General features: G+C 35.2%; 1 protein-coding gene across 2 annotated transcripts in view; it reads right to left on the reverse strand.

Annotated features, from left to right (window-relative positions):
- CCDC178 (coiled-coil domain containing 178) overlaps positions 1 to 16607 on the reverse strand; it is a 622621-nt gene that overhangs the window by 488886 nt on the left and 117128 nt on the right. For both annotated transcript variants that reach the window (XM_072604506.1, XM_072604507.1), the window contains exons 8-9: positions 14496 to 14681; positions 8185 to 8405 (exon numbers count right to left, since the gene is read on the reverse strand). In XM_072604506.1, the coding sequence (XP_072460607.1) occupies positions 8185 to 8405; positions 14496 to 14681 (407 nt within the window). The remainder of the gene's footprint in view (positions 1 to 8184; positions 8406 to 14495; positions 14682 to 16607) is intronic.

Raw genomic sequence — 16607 nt, forward strand, 5'->3', positions numbered from 1 at the left:
TGTAAAAGAGATAATCTGGATTATATAAAATTTTTAAAATTTTGCACAAAAAAAATCAAAATGATAAGGAAAACAGAAAACTGATATGTTGGGGGGGGGGTGGAATTTTCAACAAGTATCCCTGATAAAGGTCTCATTTGTCAAAGATATAGAGAAATTAGTTGAATTTATAAAAATACAAGTCATTTCCTGTTTGATAAATAGTCAAAGGATATAAACAGGTAGTTTTCAGATGAAGAAATCAAAGCTTTCTATAGCCATATGAAAAAATACTCTAAATCACTATTGATCAGAGAAATGTAAATTCAAACAACTCTGAGGTACCACCTCACAGCTATCAGAATTGCTAATATAACAAAAACAGGGAAAATGTTGGATGTTGAAGGGGATATGGGAAAACTGGGACACTTACGCACTGTCGGTGGAGTTGTCAACTGATCCAACAATTATTGAGAGCAATTTAGAACTATACCCAAAGGGCAATCAAACTGTTCATACCCTTTGATCTAGAAGTAACATTGCTAAATCTACATCCCAAAGACATCAAACAAGGAAAAAAAGACCTATAAGTAACAAAATACTTATAGCAGCTCTTTTTGTAGTGGTTAAGAATTCGAAATCCAAGGGATACCCATCAATTGGGCAATGGCTAAACAAGTTGAGATATATGATTGCAATGGACTGTTATTATGCTACAAGAAATAACAAGCAGGATGATTTCAGAAAAACCTGGAAAGACATGAACTGATGCATAGTGAAGTGAACAACACAGTAACAGCAAGAACTGTTGATGACTTGCCTATTCTCAGCAATACAATGATCCAAGACAATCCCAAAGAACTAATGATGAAGCATCCTATCCACCTCCTGAGAAAAAACTGATATTATTTGAATACAGACTGAAGCATGCTATTTTTCACTTTCTGTTCTTCATTTTTCTCTTTTATTCAAGTCTTCTTATACAGAAATGACTATTATGGAAATGTTTTAAATAATTGCACATGTATGACTAATATCTGATTGTTTATGATCTCAGGAGTAGAGGGAGAGGAGGGAGGGAGGTATAGAATTTGGAACTCAAAGTTTTAAATAGAATGTTTTTTAAAAATATTTTAAAGGATTTTACTCTCATAGTATTTTAAAAAGTCACTTCGGCACAAAATATAATATGTCAGAAAACACTTTGAAATAAAAAGAAATTATCCCCAAGAGATCATAAAAATGGGAAAGGGTCCCCATGTACAAACATATTTATAGCAGCACTCTTTGTAGTTGCCAAAAACTGGAAATCAAGGGGATGCCCATCAATTGGGGAATGACTGAATAAGTTGTAGTATATGAATGTAATGGAGTACCATTGTGCCATAAGAAATGATGAACAAGAAGACTTCAGAGAGGCCTGGAAGGACTTATATGATCTGATGCTGAGAGAAATGAGCAGAACCAGGAGAACTTTGTGCACAGCAACAACCACAGTGTGCGAGAGTGTTTTCTGGTAGACTTGGAACTTTGTAATAATGCAAGAACTTAAAAAAAAAAAAAACCAATTCCCCATGGTTTTCTGAGACAAAATGCCTTCCACACTCAGAGAAAGAACTATGGAATTCATTTGCAGAATGTAGCAGTTCATGTGTGTGTGTGTGTGTGTGTGTGTGTGTGTGTGTGTGTGTGTGTGTGTGTGTATTATGTTTTGATTTGTTATATGATTTCTTCCATTTATCTTAGTTCAACTACACAGCATGACTATAGTGAAAATGTATTCAATAGGAAAGTATATGTAGATCCTATATAGAATTGTATGGCATCTTGGGGAGGGAGGGGGGTGGTTGGGGATAGGTGGGGGGTAAGAATCTAAGTTTCTTGGTAGTGATTATAGAACATTAAAAAATAAATTTAAAAAAAAGAAATAAGAAGAAATTATTTCTAGTCTCTCCCTCCAAAAAAAGAATCAAATAAGAGCAGCAGAAACAAAATTGGGGGAGAAAATGAAAGCAATACAGGAAAACTATGAAAAGTAAATTAAAAGCTTGGTAAAAGAGATGCAAAAGAATACTGAAGAAAATAACTTCTTAAAAATCATAGTTAATCAAAAGAAAAAGAGAGACAAAGCTTCACTGAGGAGAACAAAGAGTGATTGTCTACTCTAATGAGAATTGGTTAGGAAAAGGTAAATGACTTCATGGGACATCATGAAACAAAGTGAAAAGACTGAAAAAAATAGAAGAAATTATAAAATATCTCATAGGAAAAACAACTGACCTGGGAAATGAATTGAAGAGAGAGAATTAAAGAATCACTGGACTATCTGAAAGCCATGATCTCCCCCACCCAAAAAATCTAGATAGCATATTTCAAGAAATTATAAAGGAAAACTGCCTAGATATTTTAGAGCCAGAGGCCAAAGTATAACTTGAAAGGTTGTTGTCGCTGGGGATGGAAGCTCAATTCCATGTGGACAGTCTCGGGCGGGTAAAGGTGGGAACTTCTAAATCTTAGAGTTCTCACGAGGCCCCCCAGGAAACGGCTGGGAATCGAGGTGAACCGAGCTATCTCGTGTATTTCCGCCTCTTCCCGTGAGAAACGTGATGGGAGAGAGCTCTCCCCGCCCTCGAGATTGTCCCGGATCTGGGCACACCTATTGTTATCTAACAGGCACGGTATTCAGGTGCAAACTATGCGGCTGGAGAGCTTAATTAGGATCAGGAAAGCCTGAAAGCGCTCTTAGCTCGGGAGGGGCCCTGACCAACAGAAGGCCTCTCCTCCCTTTCCCTCTCTTCATTCTTCCCTCCCCCTCTCTCCCCACTTACACTTCTGCTTCCAATCTCTTATTGTAAGATCTTTGCCTCCTTGGGAGATTCTTCGCTCCCTCCTAAGGAAGAATTCCCCTGCACTTGTAACCAGGACCCTGAATAAAAGCCTAACCCTTGTTCGACTCCGTAAAGTCTCTTTTCTCATACGATTATCCGGTTTGGCCAGCCGAAGACCTGTGAGAGGTAAGGTAAGAAGACTCGGGTAGCCCTCAGGCCTCTAGGCCTGGCAGTTGTGTTGTTGTGTTCATCCTTTGTTTTCGCAGAACACTAGGACATCAGAGAAATGATGACATGCCTTACATTTGACTTTGTTTTGAGTGAGGGAGGGCTGTGCAAGGTCACCAACTTCACTTTCTCCTTCTGAGTCATCTGGGTCCAGTGACCAGATATTCATCAGGATGACTGGAGATGGCCCAGGATGTAATGGGAGACCTTGGTCTTCTTAGGCTGGCCTTTTCAGGTACTCACTTAGAGGGAGGTAACAACCATTGAGTGAATAAGTCTCTTTAAGAAGTAGTCAGAGAATGGCCCTTTTAATGAACAAAAAAAGAAAAAAGAACTAAATCAACCTGGGAAGGAACAGAAACTGTTACTAGTAATAATCACTCTAAGCCAGTCAATAAGAGGAGCTAGGTGGACAGTGGACAATCCACTGTTGTCCAGTTTATGGGCTTCAGAGTGCAGAGGGTTTAAGGTTTGGGGAAAAGGAAGGAAGGAAGAAAGGAAGGAAGGAAGGAAGGAAGGAAGGAAGGAAGGAAGGAAGGAAGGAAGGAAGGAAGGAAGGAAGGAAGAATATCTAGTCCATAAACCCCAAAGGAAGGAAGAGTATGAGCTGGGTTACCCACATAGCTGGGTTCCCACTCAGTCAGCTTGGTCTGTTCACAGGCTGTGTTCACCCTTTGTTTTTGAAAAAGACAATGACATCAGAGAAATGATGAGATAACTTACACTTGACTTTATTTTGAGTGAGGCAGGGTTATACAAGGTCACCAACCTCACTTTCTCCTTCTGAGCCATCTGGGTTCAGTGACCAGATATTAATCAGGCTGACTGGAGATGGCCCAGGATGAAATGGGAAACCTTGGCCTTTTTAGGTTGGCCTTTACAGGTACTCATTTAGAGGGAGGTAATGCCCATTGAGTAAATAGGCCTCTAATGTGAAAGATTTCACCAGTCATCTTCTGAAAGAAATCCCAAAAGGATAATTCCCAAGAATATTATAGCTAAAATCCAGAGCTCCTAGATTAAGGAGAAAAAAAATTCCATAAAGAGACAGAAAGAAACAAATCAAATACCAATGAGTCATGCACAAGATTTAGCAGCTATTGGTATAAAGGAGTAGAGGGATTGGAATATGAATTTCTGGAAGGCAAGGGACCTTAGATTCCAATCAAGAATAACCTATCCAGCAAGACTGACCATAATCCTTCAGGGGGAAAATGCACAAATAGTGAACTTTCAAACATTGTGGATGAAAAGACCAGAACTGAATAGAAACTGTGACATTGAAACACAAAATTCAAGAGAACCATAAGAAGGCACAATGAAAGAGAAACCACAAGGTATTTAACAAAGTTAAACTATTTACATTCCATCCTGGAAGATTATCATTATTAGGCAAGATAGGAGTCTACTTCAACAGAGGTCATAGATATGAGTCTATTATATGGGATGATCTCTAAAGAAGAATAGGAGAAAGAAAACAAGTAGTACACTGAGAGAAGAGGTAAGGGAGAAGATGAATAGGGAAAATTATCTCACATAAGAGGCACTCAAGAAAGGATTTTTACAATGAGAGTCATAATAGGATTGAATTACTGGGAAACACTTAAACCTTACTCTCATCTGAACTAGTTCAAAGAGGAAAGGTATAAAAATTCATCTAGTCCAACAGGGAAGTAAGAGAGCGAAGGGTGAAAAAGACAGGAGAGGTAATAAGAGGGAGAATAGATTAAGGGAGCCAATGGTCAGTAGAAATACAGACTTCTGAGTAGGGGACAGGGTGAAAAAAAAAAGAATGATAAATAGAAGAGAATGAGATAGAGGGAGATACACAGCAATCATAATCGAGAATGTGAATGGCATTAAATTACTAATAAAATGAAAGAAGACAGCAGAATAGACTTAGAAACCAGAATGCAACAAGATGATGTTTACAAGATACATACTTGAAAGAGAAAAACAAGGAACTAGAGCAGAATCTATTAGTTTCAGCTAAGGTTTAAAAAAAAAAATCCAGGGATAGCAATCATGATCTCAGACAAAGCAAAAGCAAAAAGAGACCTAATTGGATAATAAGGGACATTGCATTTTGCTAAAATGTACCATAAACAATGAATTAATTTCAATACGAACATATATATATATATACTAAATGGCAAAGCAAAGGAAAAGTTAAATGAGTTACAGAGTATAAAAGCAAGCACCCCGACATGCACAGGAGGGCCCACTATCACATATGTTCTTAGATCTGCTTTTCTAAAAGGAAAGGCAACTTTTGAGGAGTTAACAATCTCCTTTAATCAAGCGCAAGTATCATTCACTTAGTTCAGGGGAAAAAGTCAGCACCCCCGAACTTCAGAGAAAATACAGAGAAATCAAAATCAACAGACAGATTCAACTGTCTGACTATTCCATACTTACATAGTTACTAGAGAGGGAAGCACTAAGATCTACCTGGGTTTTCAAAGCCTGGGCTGGGGGTAGGTGGTGCTGCTTAGCAGCTTCCCAGAGTCTCATTTGGCACACAAAGCGGCTTCCAAAAACTGAGCCCCAAAGTAAAACTTCACCTCAGAGTACTTAAATATGTTTTTAGAGTCAGAGGGCATCACAACCCTTGAGAACCAGTGCCTCATGAAAAAGGTATGTACCTTCCTACAAATCTTCCCAGGTCCATTAATGGATGAGGAAGATCTTCTTTAATCAGAGGTACTTGATTATATGAAAACAAAAAAAGCATAATCAATATGAGGAAAAAGACAGTAAAACTATAATAGCAGAGGACCTCAATTTGTCCCTCTCAGACATAGATAAATCTAACAACAAAATAAACAAGAAAGAAATTAAGGAGATGAATAGCATTTTAGGAATTATATGATAGACCTCTGGATAATACTGAATGGGAATAGAAAAGAGTATACCTATTTCTCAGCTAAATTACACTATTCAAAAATTGACCATGTATTAAGGCATTAAAAACTTCACAAACAAATGCAGAAAAACAGCAATACTGAAGGCACCCTTTTTGGACCATAATGCAGTAATAATTACATTCAATAAAAGTCTTGTGAAGTATAGATTAAAAGTTTACTGAAAACTAAATAATGTAATTATAAAGAATACATGGGTAAAAGAACAATTTTAGAAACAATATTTCATTAAAGATAATGACAACAATGAAAAAATATATCAAAATTTGTGGGTTGTAGCCAAAGTAGTAGTCCCTGAGAACATGGAACAACACAACACTCAATATTTAAAGGAAAGTAGTAACAGGACCAGCTCAGACTTTCTCTTCAAAAACGTGTCAGAGCCTGAGCCTGTTACGAAGTCCAAGGAGTATAAAAGCCAGGAAGCAGGCTGGAAGAATGAGGAAACAAAAAAGAATTCTATAATAAAATACTATTATGGTAACATACATGACACAAACCCAGAAAAATGGAATGACTACAATATATACAATATATAAGCAAGTCTTCATAGAAAAACAGCATGGGCACAAATTAAACTAGAATTCTTGGAGTAGGTTAAGTTTTTGTTTTTGTTTTTTTTTTAAGAGTTAAATGTTTTTATAAGTGAAATGAGAACACCAGAGGAAATAATTGGAAATGAAATGAGAGCAATGGAAGAAAGAATTGGAAAGCTGATTAATAGCTTTGCTCAAGAAGTACAAAACTTTGTCCAAACAGCAAACTCCTTGAATATTAAAATAGACCAAAGAGAAGTCAATTATTCTATGAGACAATAAAAAATATTAAAAACAAAGTCAAAAGACTGAAAGAAATAAAAGAAAATGTCATTATCTCATAGCGAAAAGAGACTGGTAAGAAAAAAGTTAAGAATCACTGGACTACCTGATTGCCATCACCAAAAAAAGAATTTAGACAGCATATCTCAAGAAATCTAAAAAGAGTAGCCCCCAGATCTCTTAGAACCAGAGAGCAAAATGAAACTAAAGAAAATGTAACCTTACCAGTTTGGATTAAATGGATGGGGCAAAATTCCTTGAAAAAGAATCCCCTCCCCAGTAGATCTAATGATGTAGCACTGTCTTTTATTGGCTGGCTAATATTAAACCAGATTAAAATAGGAAAAACAGCTGCTCCATCTACCTCACAGAAAGGATCTGAGATTCAGATGAAATAATATATGTGAAAATACTATGTAAAATCAAAAATAACTACATAGATTCCTAATTGTCCCAAGTAGCAACAATTCTTAACCTCAATTTGAGTCCATCTAGCTGGGAGATAGTAAGTGAACGAAGTCATCACATAGTAAGTAACACACTAGATTTGGCGTCAGGAAGACATGGGTTCAAATTCTGCCTCTAACGCTTACTAGTCAGGTAAAGCTGGGCAAGTAACTTACCCCATCTGGGCCTCAATTTCAGCATATGAAAAATGCCTCAAGGTCCCCTCCAACTCTAAATCTACTCACCTATGCCTCAAAATCCACAGTTCTTCTGTAGATGTCCTTTTATAAATTTAAAAAGCAATGGGCAGAAATAAAATAATTATGAAAAGTTTCCAAATATTTCATTTTTCTTCTGTAATACTTAAAATTGGAAATATAAGGAGAAAAGAATAGAAAAAACTATTAACATCACTATATGCTCTGGAGACATGTACATGTAACCAAGAGGAGGGTGACTCAATTACAATCAATCATTAAACACATCCCCTCCTAAAACTTAATGAACTCTTTTTTTTTTTTTTAGAGGGAGGAGGTGAGGCAATCAGCGTTAAGTGACTTGCCCAAGGTCACATAGCTAGGTAGTGTCAAACGTCTGAGGTTGAATTTGAATTCAGGTCCTCCTGACTCCAAAGCCGGTGCTCTTTATGAACTCTTCAAGTGGTTCATTATGTTGCCTTTACCTCAAATTCAATTACAACTTTAAAAAGCATTTTAAAGTTGGAGGAAGCCTAAATCTCTAAGTTGCTAATTATCTCTTGAGCATACCAGAAGACTAATAAATATGGGGGAAACATTCCAACTGACTGTCAAACACTTGGGAATATTTACATTAAAATAACAACATTTCTTTGAGAAAACACATGGCAGTTCAGTTTTCAAAGACAAATGAAACAGTTGGAGAAATATTAGTTCCACTCAGCTAAAAATATTTTGCAACATGATGCCAAATCTATTTTACCTTGGTTCTTTCCAAATATATGTTGTTCACAATATCACTTTCCATATTCAGCTTTTCTTCCAGCAGGGGTTTATGTATGCTCATGAATTGTATGTCATCAGTAAGCTTCTTAATCCCTGCTTCGAGCCTGGCCACTTGATGCTTAAGCTTCTTTAACTTTTGCATTTCCTGCTCAAGTTGATACTGTAATTCAAGGATCTCTGATGTATGATTCTCATGTTCTGTTAAGTCAAATGAGTAAAATGGCAGAAGAAACATCGTTTGAAACCTTAATATAGGAAGGAATAATCTTTTGTTATTCAAATTGGAGTGTTATTTTGGGCTTTTCTAAAATTATTTTCTATCCTATTGAAGACAGATTTATTATTTATTTTATTTTTTAAATTATTATGAAGAAAATCATTGCAAAACATTGTTTCATATCATAATGAACTATATTAGTACATTCATCTTTAAAAAATCTTTAAGATTTTCAAGTAAAATTGTGATGTTAATACTACCTGGGAAGTATTACACCCATTTTAGAGGTGGGGAAATTGAGGCAGACAAGAGGTTAAGCCATTTCTCCAGGGTCATACAACTAATGAATGTCTGAACACAAATTTGAAGTAAAGTCTTCCTGATTTCAGGTCCAGCACTCTCTCTACTGCACCATCTAGAGTCTGCTGACTCTTTCCTGCATCTATATTTCCAGTTACTGAAATACTTAGACATTTTTCATAAATGGTGATTTCTGTAACCCCTAAAAATATCAATAATAAAAATGTCACATTAGCAAAATTTTAAGGAATAGTTCCATTCCAAATTTAAAGTCTACCTAGTCAGAAATCCACAATTAGTATGCCATATTTAAATTACAAGAGTATTTGATTAAAAACCAGCATGGTAAAAGATGAACTATTTTAGGAGTTGGTGGGTTTCTATGTTTTTGAAAGCACTTCATGCAATTTAGATTTCTGTTTTTCATAAAAGCACATCTACTTGGAAAAAAACTACATATAGCAGGGGACTAAGTTACCCCCCAAAGTGGTAGCTGGGCACACAAATATTCATCATCTCTTTATTTGCAAATAATAGAAAAGGAACATATAATATTTGACACTTTGGGGTGGGAAACTTAAAACTAACACACAAAAATGCTTTACACAATTCAGAAGCATTATGGTCAATTTCAGTAGCTTAAACTTTTCAAAAATGGATTTTTCTTTCCTTTTCCTTTAAGAATTTAAAGCAAATTTAAAATTTAGTTTGAAACTAAAATCCATAATGTCATTCTTTGTGAAAAAAAAAACACTAGTAATTAATGATCTAATTGGTCTTTGGTTTCTGGAAATAAAGCAATCAGTGATTGTGAAATTAATACAGGAGTTGAACCCTATTTGCATACATAACAAAGTGGGGGGAAATGCACTAACGAATGTTATTAAATTATTTTCAATGTTATATTTGCTTCAGATATGTTTTAAAAAGCCATAGGGAAAAGGTCTTGGGCATTTGAAAAAAAACCAACAACATAGGGTTTAATAGGAACCACATTCTAAAAGTTTAGCAGAAACAAAGAAAGTGAAAGACACACAAAAACACACACAAGACACAGAAGACAAAGTCATCATGAATCAAGGAGACCCGTGAGCTGAACACTCAAAAGACATAAACAGAGGCAGAAGCAAAGTGAGGCATAATGCCTGAGAAGTTGTTAAGGCACCAGGAATACCAAACAAGCACTTTCTTGTTTGGAGGGGCTTTCCTTTCTGTTTTAAAAAGACAGGAGAACTTGCCTTCCCAGTAAGATAGCCATGTGAAAGTCACTCAGCTTTCCAAAATTTAAACAATGGGTGTCAGAGTTTTTAGTGTAAGGTCTCTGTGTGTTTGGGTTTTTTGTTTGTTTGTTTGTTTGTTTTTCTAGAGGGAAACAATTTCCTTGTTTTCCATATTCAGAAGCATTGAGATAGTCTTATATTATTTCCAGTTTATGGTGTTCAAGGTTTATCATATGATTTTCTGCAAGAACTATAATCCTAAATTATCTTTGTTAACCTTTACTTTGAGGGCAATCATTGTGTTCGCATTGAGACCATTCTTTGAACATTTAACATTACTGCATTTTGCATGTTGCATTTTGCATGTTGCATTTTGTTTCTCTTCTGCCAGGTTTTTCTCCAGTTCAGTATTTTTATATTCCAAATTGATGATTTTCTCCTTTTTTAGAGAAACTCAACACAGTAGGTTTAAGTTTTTTCAATCTACTAATCATTTCTGCTTTGAAAGCTATATATATATTTTTTTTCCTTCTGATTTCTTCTTGTTAAGACTTTCTTTTTCTTTAGAATCATTTTGGACTGTCTTGCTATTCTGTTTTTTTCTTAAAATTTTACAGAATTTTGTGTTAATCAGGCATTAGTTCATTTTTCTTAGTCTTGTAACATTTGTTAAAAGAGTTTTGTATGCTCTTTGAAGATGTAGCAATGATGAGAAGAGACAGGAATAAGATCAGCTTTGGAGGGAAATATAGCCACATATGGTAGAGCTATTAATTGGCACAGCCATTCTGGAAAAAAAAAATGCTAAGAAAGCAACTATACTGGACATAGCTTTAAACCCAGAGGTTCCACTGCTGAGCCTATTTCCTGAGATCATTGATAAAATGAAAAGTTTTATATATAAATAAATATTTATAGCAGCATTTTATGTGGTAATACAGAATTAAAAACAGAATAAATGCCAATCAAATGCAGGACAGATAAACAAATTGTAGGGTATGAATATAATTTTTAAAAAAACTGTTATGCTATAAAAAAAAGGTGAATATGAAGAATACAGAGAAGCATGGAAAGAGTAATATGAACTAATGTAAAGTAAAACAATCAGAACCAGGAGAACAATATACATGACTCAATAATATCTATGAAAATAACAAAAACAACAATACAATTAAAACAGAATATTATGGAATGTTATTGACTAAGCGTAGCCCCAGGTAATAGAAAAAAAAAAGCTGCCACTCTCCTTTGTAGCAATGAGGGGGTCATACTACAAGACACTGCATATGATTTCAGCTATTATTAATACATTGTTCAGTTTTATGCAACTTTTTTTCTTCCTTCGTAGTGTTATTATAAGAGATGACTGGAAGGAAGTAGAAGAAAGAACCGATTGGGAAATATAAGTAATGTACAAACAAAAGTTTTCAATATAATTTATTTTTTAAAAGAGGAAAAAAATGTATATCAAATGGCTATATAATTAAGCGGATTCAGCTTAATATTTCCGTAATAGTTTAAAAACTTGATCATGGTTTTCTCATTTGATCCATTTGGGCAGAACTTCTCCAAGGCAGTGTCCAAGGGATCTTTTCTTGGTCCAATGCTGTTACCACTTTTATTAGTGATTTACATGAAGACATAGATGATCTGCTTATCAGACCCAAAGATGGAGCTGAGAGAAAGCCTTTGCAAAAAAGTATGGAGATTGGGGTTAGAAAGTCAAATGCAAAGAGCAGTAACACTTTCAGTTTGACTGGAATGGAGGAAAGGAATGTGCCACCATCCCAGAAAGCTAAGAAAGTGCAACCAGCCTGGCGACAGCCAGACTGTGGAAGGTTTTACAAACCAAGCAGAAGAGTTTGTATTTTATACTCGAACCAACTATGGTCTCATAGAATTTCTTGAACCGAGAGTAATATAGTCAGACTTGGGCTTTAGGAATGTCCACCTGGCAGCCAAGTGAGGTAGAAAAGGTGAGAAACTAAAGGTTTGGAGATTAATTAGGAGGCTATTTCAATAGTCCAGATGACAAACAATGAATGGACGTGAGATATGCTGTGGAAAGAGAAGTGGTCAACCTTGGTAACTAATTGGAAATGGAGGGGGAGAGAGGGCAATGAGGGAGAAAGATTTGAGGATGATTTCAAGGCTAATGAGTCTAGATGTGTTAAAAGATACTGGTATCCACAACAAAAATAGGGAAATGTGGAAAAAAGAAAGAGTTAACAGAGAGGGAGAGATGAATTTTTATTTGGATAAGAAGAGTTTGAGATACCTACAGGACAATCAACTGGAAATGCCCAATAGGCATTTGTTGATGCTGGATTAAAGCTCAGGATATAAGACGAGGGCTGCACATATAGATCTGGGTATTATCTGCAGGGATGTGATAGTTGTACACTTAGAAACTAACAAGACCCTCAAGTTCAAGAATGTTAAGAAAGAAGAAAAGAAGGTCCAGGACAGTGCCCTGGGGGACATCCATCTCTAGGGAGTAGATGATGATTCAACAACTGGAGTAAAAAAACTTCAAGCAATATTTCATTTAACAGTACTACTTCCCCCTCCCGTCAAATCATATAGACAATAAAAAAGCTATTACTAAAACAGAAGTTATAAAAGGACATATACCAAAATATTGTCTTTATGTATTCAGTCTATACCAAGCACTCCTGAGATGTGAATGCTATCTCAAAGAAAATCTTTTTATATTAGCATTTATATGTTCAGACCTTCAAAGGAATCTGCAATGAATTTGAGGTCAGAACACCTAGTTTTAAGCCTCACCTCTGGTATGGTTGTACTGTGTGACCTTGGGAAAATCACTTAATAATTTTTAGACCTTAGTTTTCTCATCTGTCAAATGGGGGCATTGAGTGAGCCAAACTCTAAGGTCCCTTTCAATTTTGAATCTATGATACCATGATATTCTTTCATAAGCATGAAAAATGACCTCCATTGATTAAATTGTAACCCATCTATGACTTAACTAGCAGATAAATCCTAGTGAGCTGCATGAGATACACCAAGGTTAAATGATTTGTCCATGATCTGTCCACATACTTAGTACATGTTAGAAGAGGGTCTTGAAAATGGAATTTTTTAAGTCAAGCATTACAAACCTGACTCTAAGCATTTATATTACTGTTTTCAAAAATTATATGGTTAGCATTATTGTGTAATTCAGGAAAATGATAAACAAATTTAAAAAATTGTTTGAGGCTAGCTATTTCAATAGCCTAAACATTAAATTCATTCCAAAATATTCAACCCAGTCATAAACAGTCCTAGTCTTATTAAGAGAGGACCACTAGTCACATAGCATTAATCTTAATTTACCCTGGATAAATGAAGAGTCACTATGGAAAAAGTAGAATTAGCCCAATGATTATTTAAGTTTGTCAAAGTGTGGTAGAATATTATTAGTGTTGTAACCACAAACAATAATTTAACTTCTCAGAGCCTCCATTTCCTCATCTATTAAAAATGATGATAAAATAGCTACCTTCTCCTCACTTGCCTTCTTGGGATCCCTTTGAGGAATCTGTTCTTCAAGCCTTAATGGACTATATAAATGGACCCCTAGAGTAAGAAGAACTGGGTTCAAACTCCAGTTCTGAGTCTTATGACCTTAGACAAGACCCTGGGTTTCAGTTTTCTTAGCTATAAATTTGAAGAGTTTGGACAAGAAAGCATCTGAGGTCAACTCCCAGCTTTTGATCGATGATTCTGTGATCTTTTTATTTCATTTAAACTCTGTTCATTTTTTCTTGAGATTATTTTTCAACAATAGAAACTTGAAACTAAATCTGGTTTATATTTTCTGGTTATATTCTCATCTTGAAACTAAATTATCAGACCATCCTTAAGCACATTTTGTAGTTATATTTAAGTTGAACAATACATAGTTCAATGGAACTGTAAGCCATTAGCTCACCAGTTTTCCTCAAAGTTTCCTTCCTTTACCAAGGACTTCTAGGCATATGAGAAGGGTCAGCCATAGATTTTTTTCCAAAAATGTGAATTTGGACTGGGGGCAGTCCTAAAGACTTGTTCTCATCCAGAACTGCCTTGGAGGCTTAATGTGATCCCTAGAATGAGTCCAGATGACTGCCAAATAGAAAAATGGTTCTAATCTACTTAAAAATAGAGAAAATAGGTACTGAATTGATTTGATATTTCCTGGTACCCTTAAATTAGATTCTCCCAGGACCCCTAATCTAACTTCAGGTCCTACAGATTAAAAAATAAATGACAGTAGTTCCTCATATGATCCCTAAGATTTCAGTATTTCCCAAGGATCCAGGCTCTGACACCAATTGGCAGTCCTCTGAAGGGTACAGGTTCTAAATGCATTTTACTGTAGCAAACACTACAGAAAAAGTGGCCAGATGTTTGAAAATGTTTGCAAGCACAAACAAAAAGGAAATACAAGTTTATAACAGAGCTGTTAGAGTTGATATGATTTCACTAAGGACTATGGTTAGTTATTCCATCCTCTATAATAATAAGTGACTTAAAGAATTTTCTCAGTATTCATGCTGGTACCTTTCTGTACAACAAAAGGGAGCTTTTGAAGCCTCCAAAATGACAAACTGTCAATTTTCTTGCAAATAAGTCTCCTCCTTAATTTTTGTTCCATTAAAGCATCTTCAGCATCTTTCCGATCAGTTTCAAGGCTCCTGATCAAGTGAATAGCCTCTGCTAGTACAGTCTCTGTTTGATGCTTCAGGTCTGAAAATAATAATAGAAAAGCCAGATACTTGTAAGGGACTTGAAGGTTTTCAGAGCACTTTATATACAAAATCTCTTTTGATCCTCACAGTGATGCTCTGAGGTAGGTAACACAGGTCTTATGACCTCCCCACCCACTGTACGGGAAAAAAAATCAGATACTTGCGAAAAAGTTATTCCTTTGATAATACAAAATCTATCTTCCTACAGATTCCAAATTTTGATCCTAATACTCCCATCTGGTACTATCTGGGTTCTCTAATTCATCTTTTACATGATCACATTTAAAAATATCTGAAAATAACTACTAATATTCCTAATTCTTTTTATTTTTTTAATTTTTTCATACTAGGCTAAATGCCTCAATTCTTTCAAATGACTCTCTTTTTTCCAGATCTTTTGCAATATTGGTTATATTCTCTGGATATATTTCAAATGGTCAATGTCCCTTTTAGAATTCAATGCCTGGAAATGAACACAATACACTGGCCTGCTCTTACTATAAAGTACATTTAATTTATGAAAACTACATCCCACTGTTGGCTTATATATTGAGTCTGTGATCAAATAAAATCTCTAACTGTCACATACTTTTAAGATACATCTATCTACTTTGTTCTTGTACAGTTATTTCTTTTAACCTAAATGTAGGACTTTCCATTTATCCCTGATAAATTTCATTTTGTTGTTTGGTCCAACATCCTAGCTTGCTGGTACTGTCTTGAATTTTTATTTTGCTATTTATCACATTCCCACTTTGTTATCATTTGCAATCATGATTATGTATGGTCCAACAGTTTGGTGGGAGTGACTCAAGGTAAGTATAGGAGGGGTAATTGGGGGGGAAAATAGCTTAGAAACAACTTAGTTATTTTTTGAATTGATCCCAACAGGCAGGAAAAAGAATCATGTTTGTTAAGCAATTGGCAGAGCTGGCAGTAATAAACGGCCAGAGATAAACTAGGATGCAGAGAACAGTCTAAGATCCCCTGTGTTCAGCAGCTAAAATTGTGTTCATTTGATAAAACCATGAAGATTATAGTAGAAGTTAAAAGAGGACTGAGCGCATGGAGATTACAAGTAACAAGTCAAAAGCTTTGGTTGTTTTGTTAAGGGTGTTTGAGCAGCAAACTGGAAGTGTCTCCACTCTTCTTTCCTTCACCTTACAATAGTATTCATTGCATAATTATTTTAAAAAACTGAAGAGGGACACAGAACACAGAACACATCTCTATGGCACTTATAACAATCCTCCACCTTGATAATAATCGATTATACAATACTTTTTTGGATATGGTTGGTCAAACAGCTTCTGTCTACATAAATGTACCATCATGAAGCCTGTATTGCACTATTTTGTCCACAAAAATGAGCTATTTCATTAAATGTTCAAAAGAAATGAAGATACACTTTCAATCATTTGTTCTACCATTTTAGTTAACTCTATCAAAAAGAGAAATAAGATAAAGTTAGTATGACTTGTTAGTGAACCCTTGCTAGTTTCTTATAATTACCAACTTTATTTTCTAATGATTCATTAACCATTTTATTTAATAATCTGCTATAGTATTTTGCCAGGGACTAATATTAATATTTGCTGATTTTGAAGTTTAAGACAGGCATAAAAGTTTTATTTTTTAATAGCTCCAAAAGTTTTGCTGGCTTTCTTATTCTGAGAATATTATAAAAAAATATTAATTTTGATGATTAAAGTACATTGCAGGACAAAAGTTTCTCTTTCCACTAACTTTCCACTAACTAACTTTCCATTGTCACGTGGACAATGACGTTTCTATTGAAGAGAGATATGGGAGAACTGGTTCAAAATGTGAATGAATTCACTTAGACCTTCTGTGTAGCCATTGGGAGCTTTATTGATGCAAAAGCAGCAGTCCTGAGATTTAGCAAGGAGCTAAACAAAGGTAG

The sequence above is a fragment of the Notamacropus eugenii genome, chromosome 4 (genome assembly GCF_028372415.1).
Source record: "Notamacropus eugenii isolate mMacEug1 chromosome 4, mMacEug1.pri_v2, whole genome shotgun sequence".
In the NCBI taxonomy this organism is placed as follows: domain Eukaryota; kingdom Metazoa; phylum Chordata; class Mammalia; order Diprotodontia; family Macropodidae; genus Notamacropus; species Notamacropus eugenii.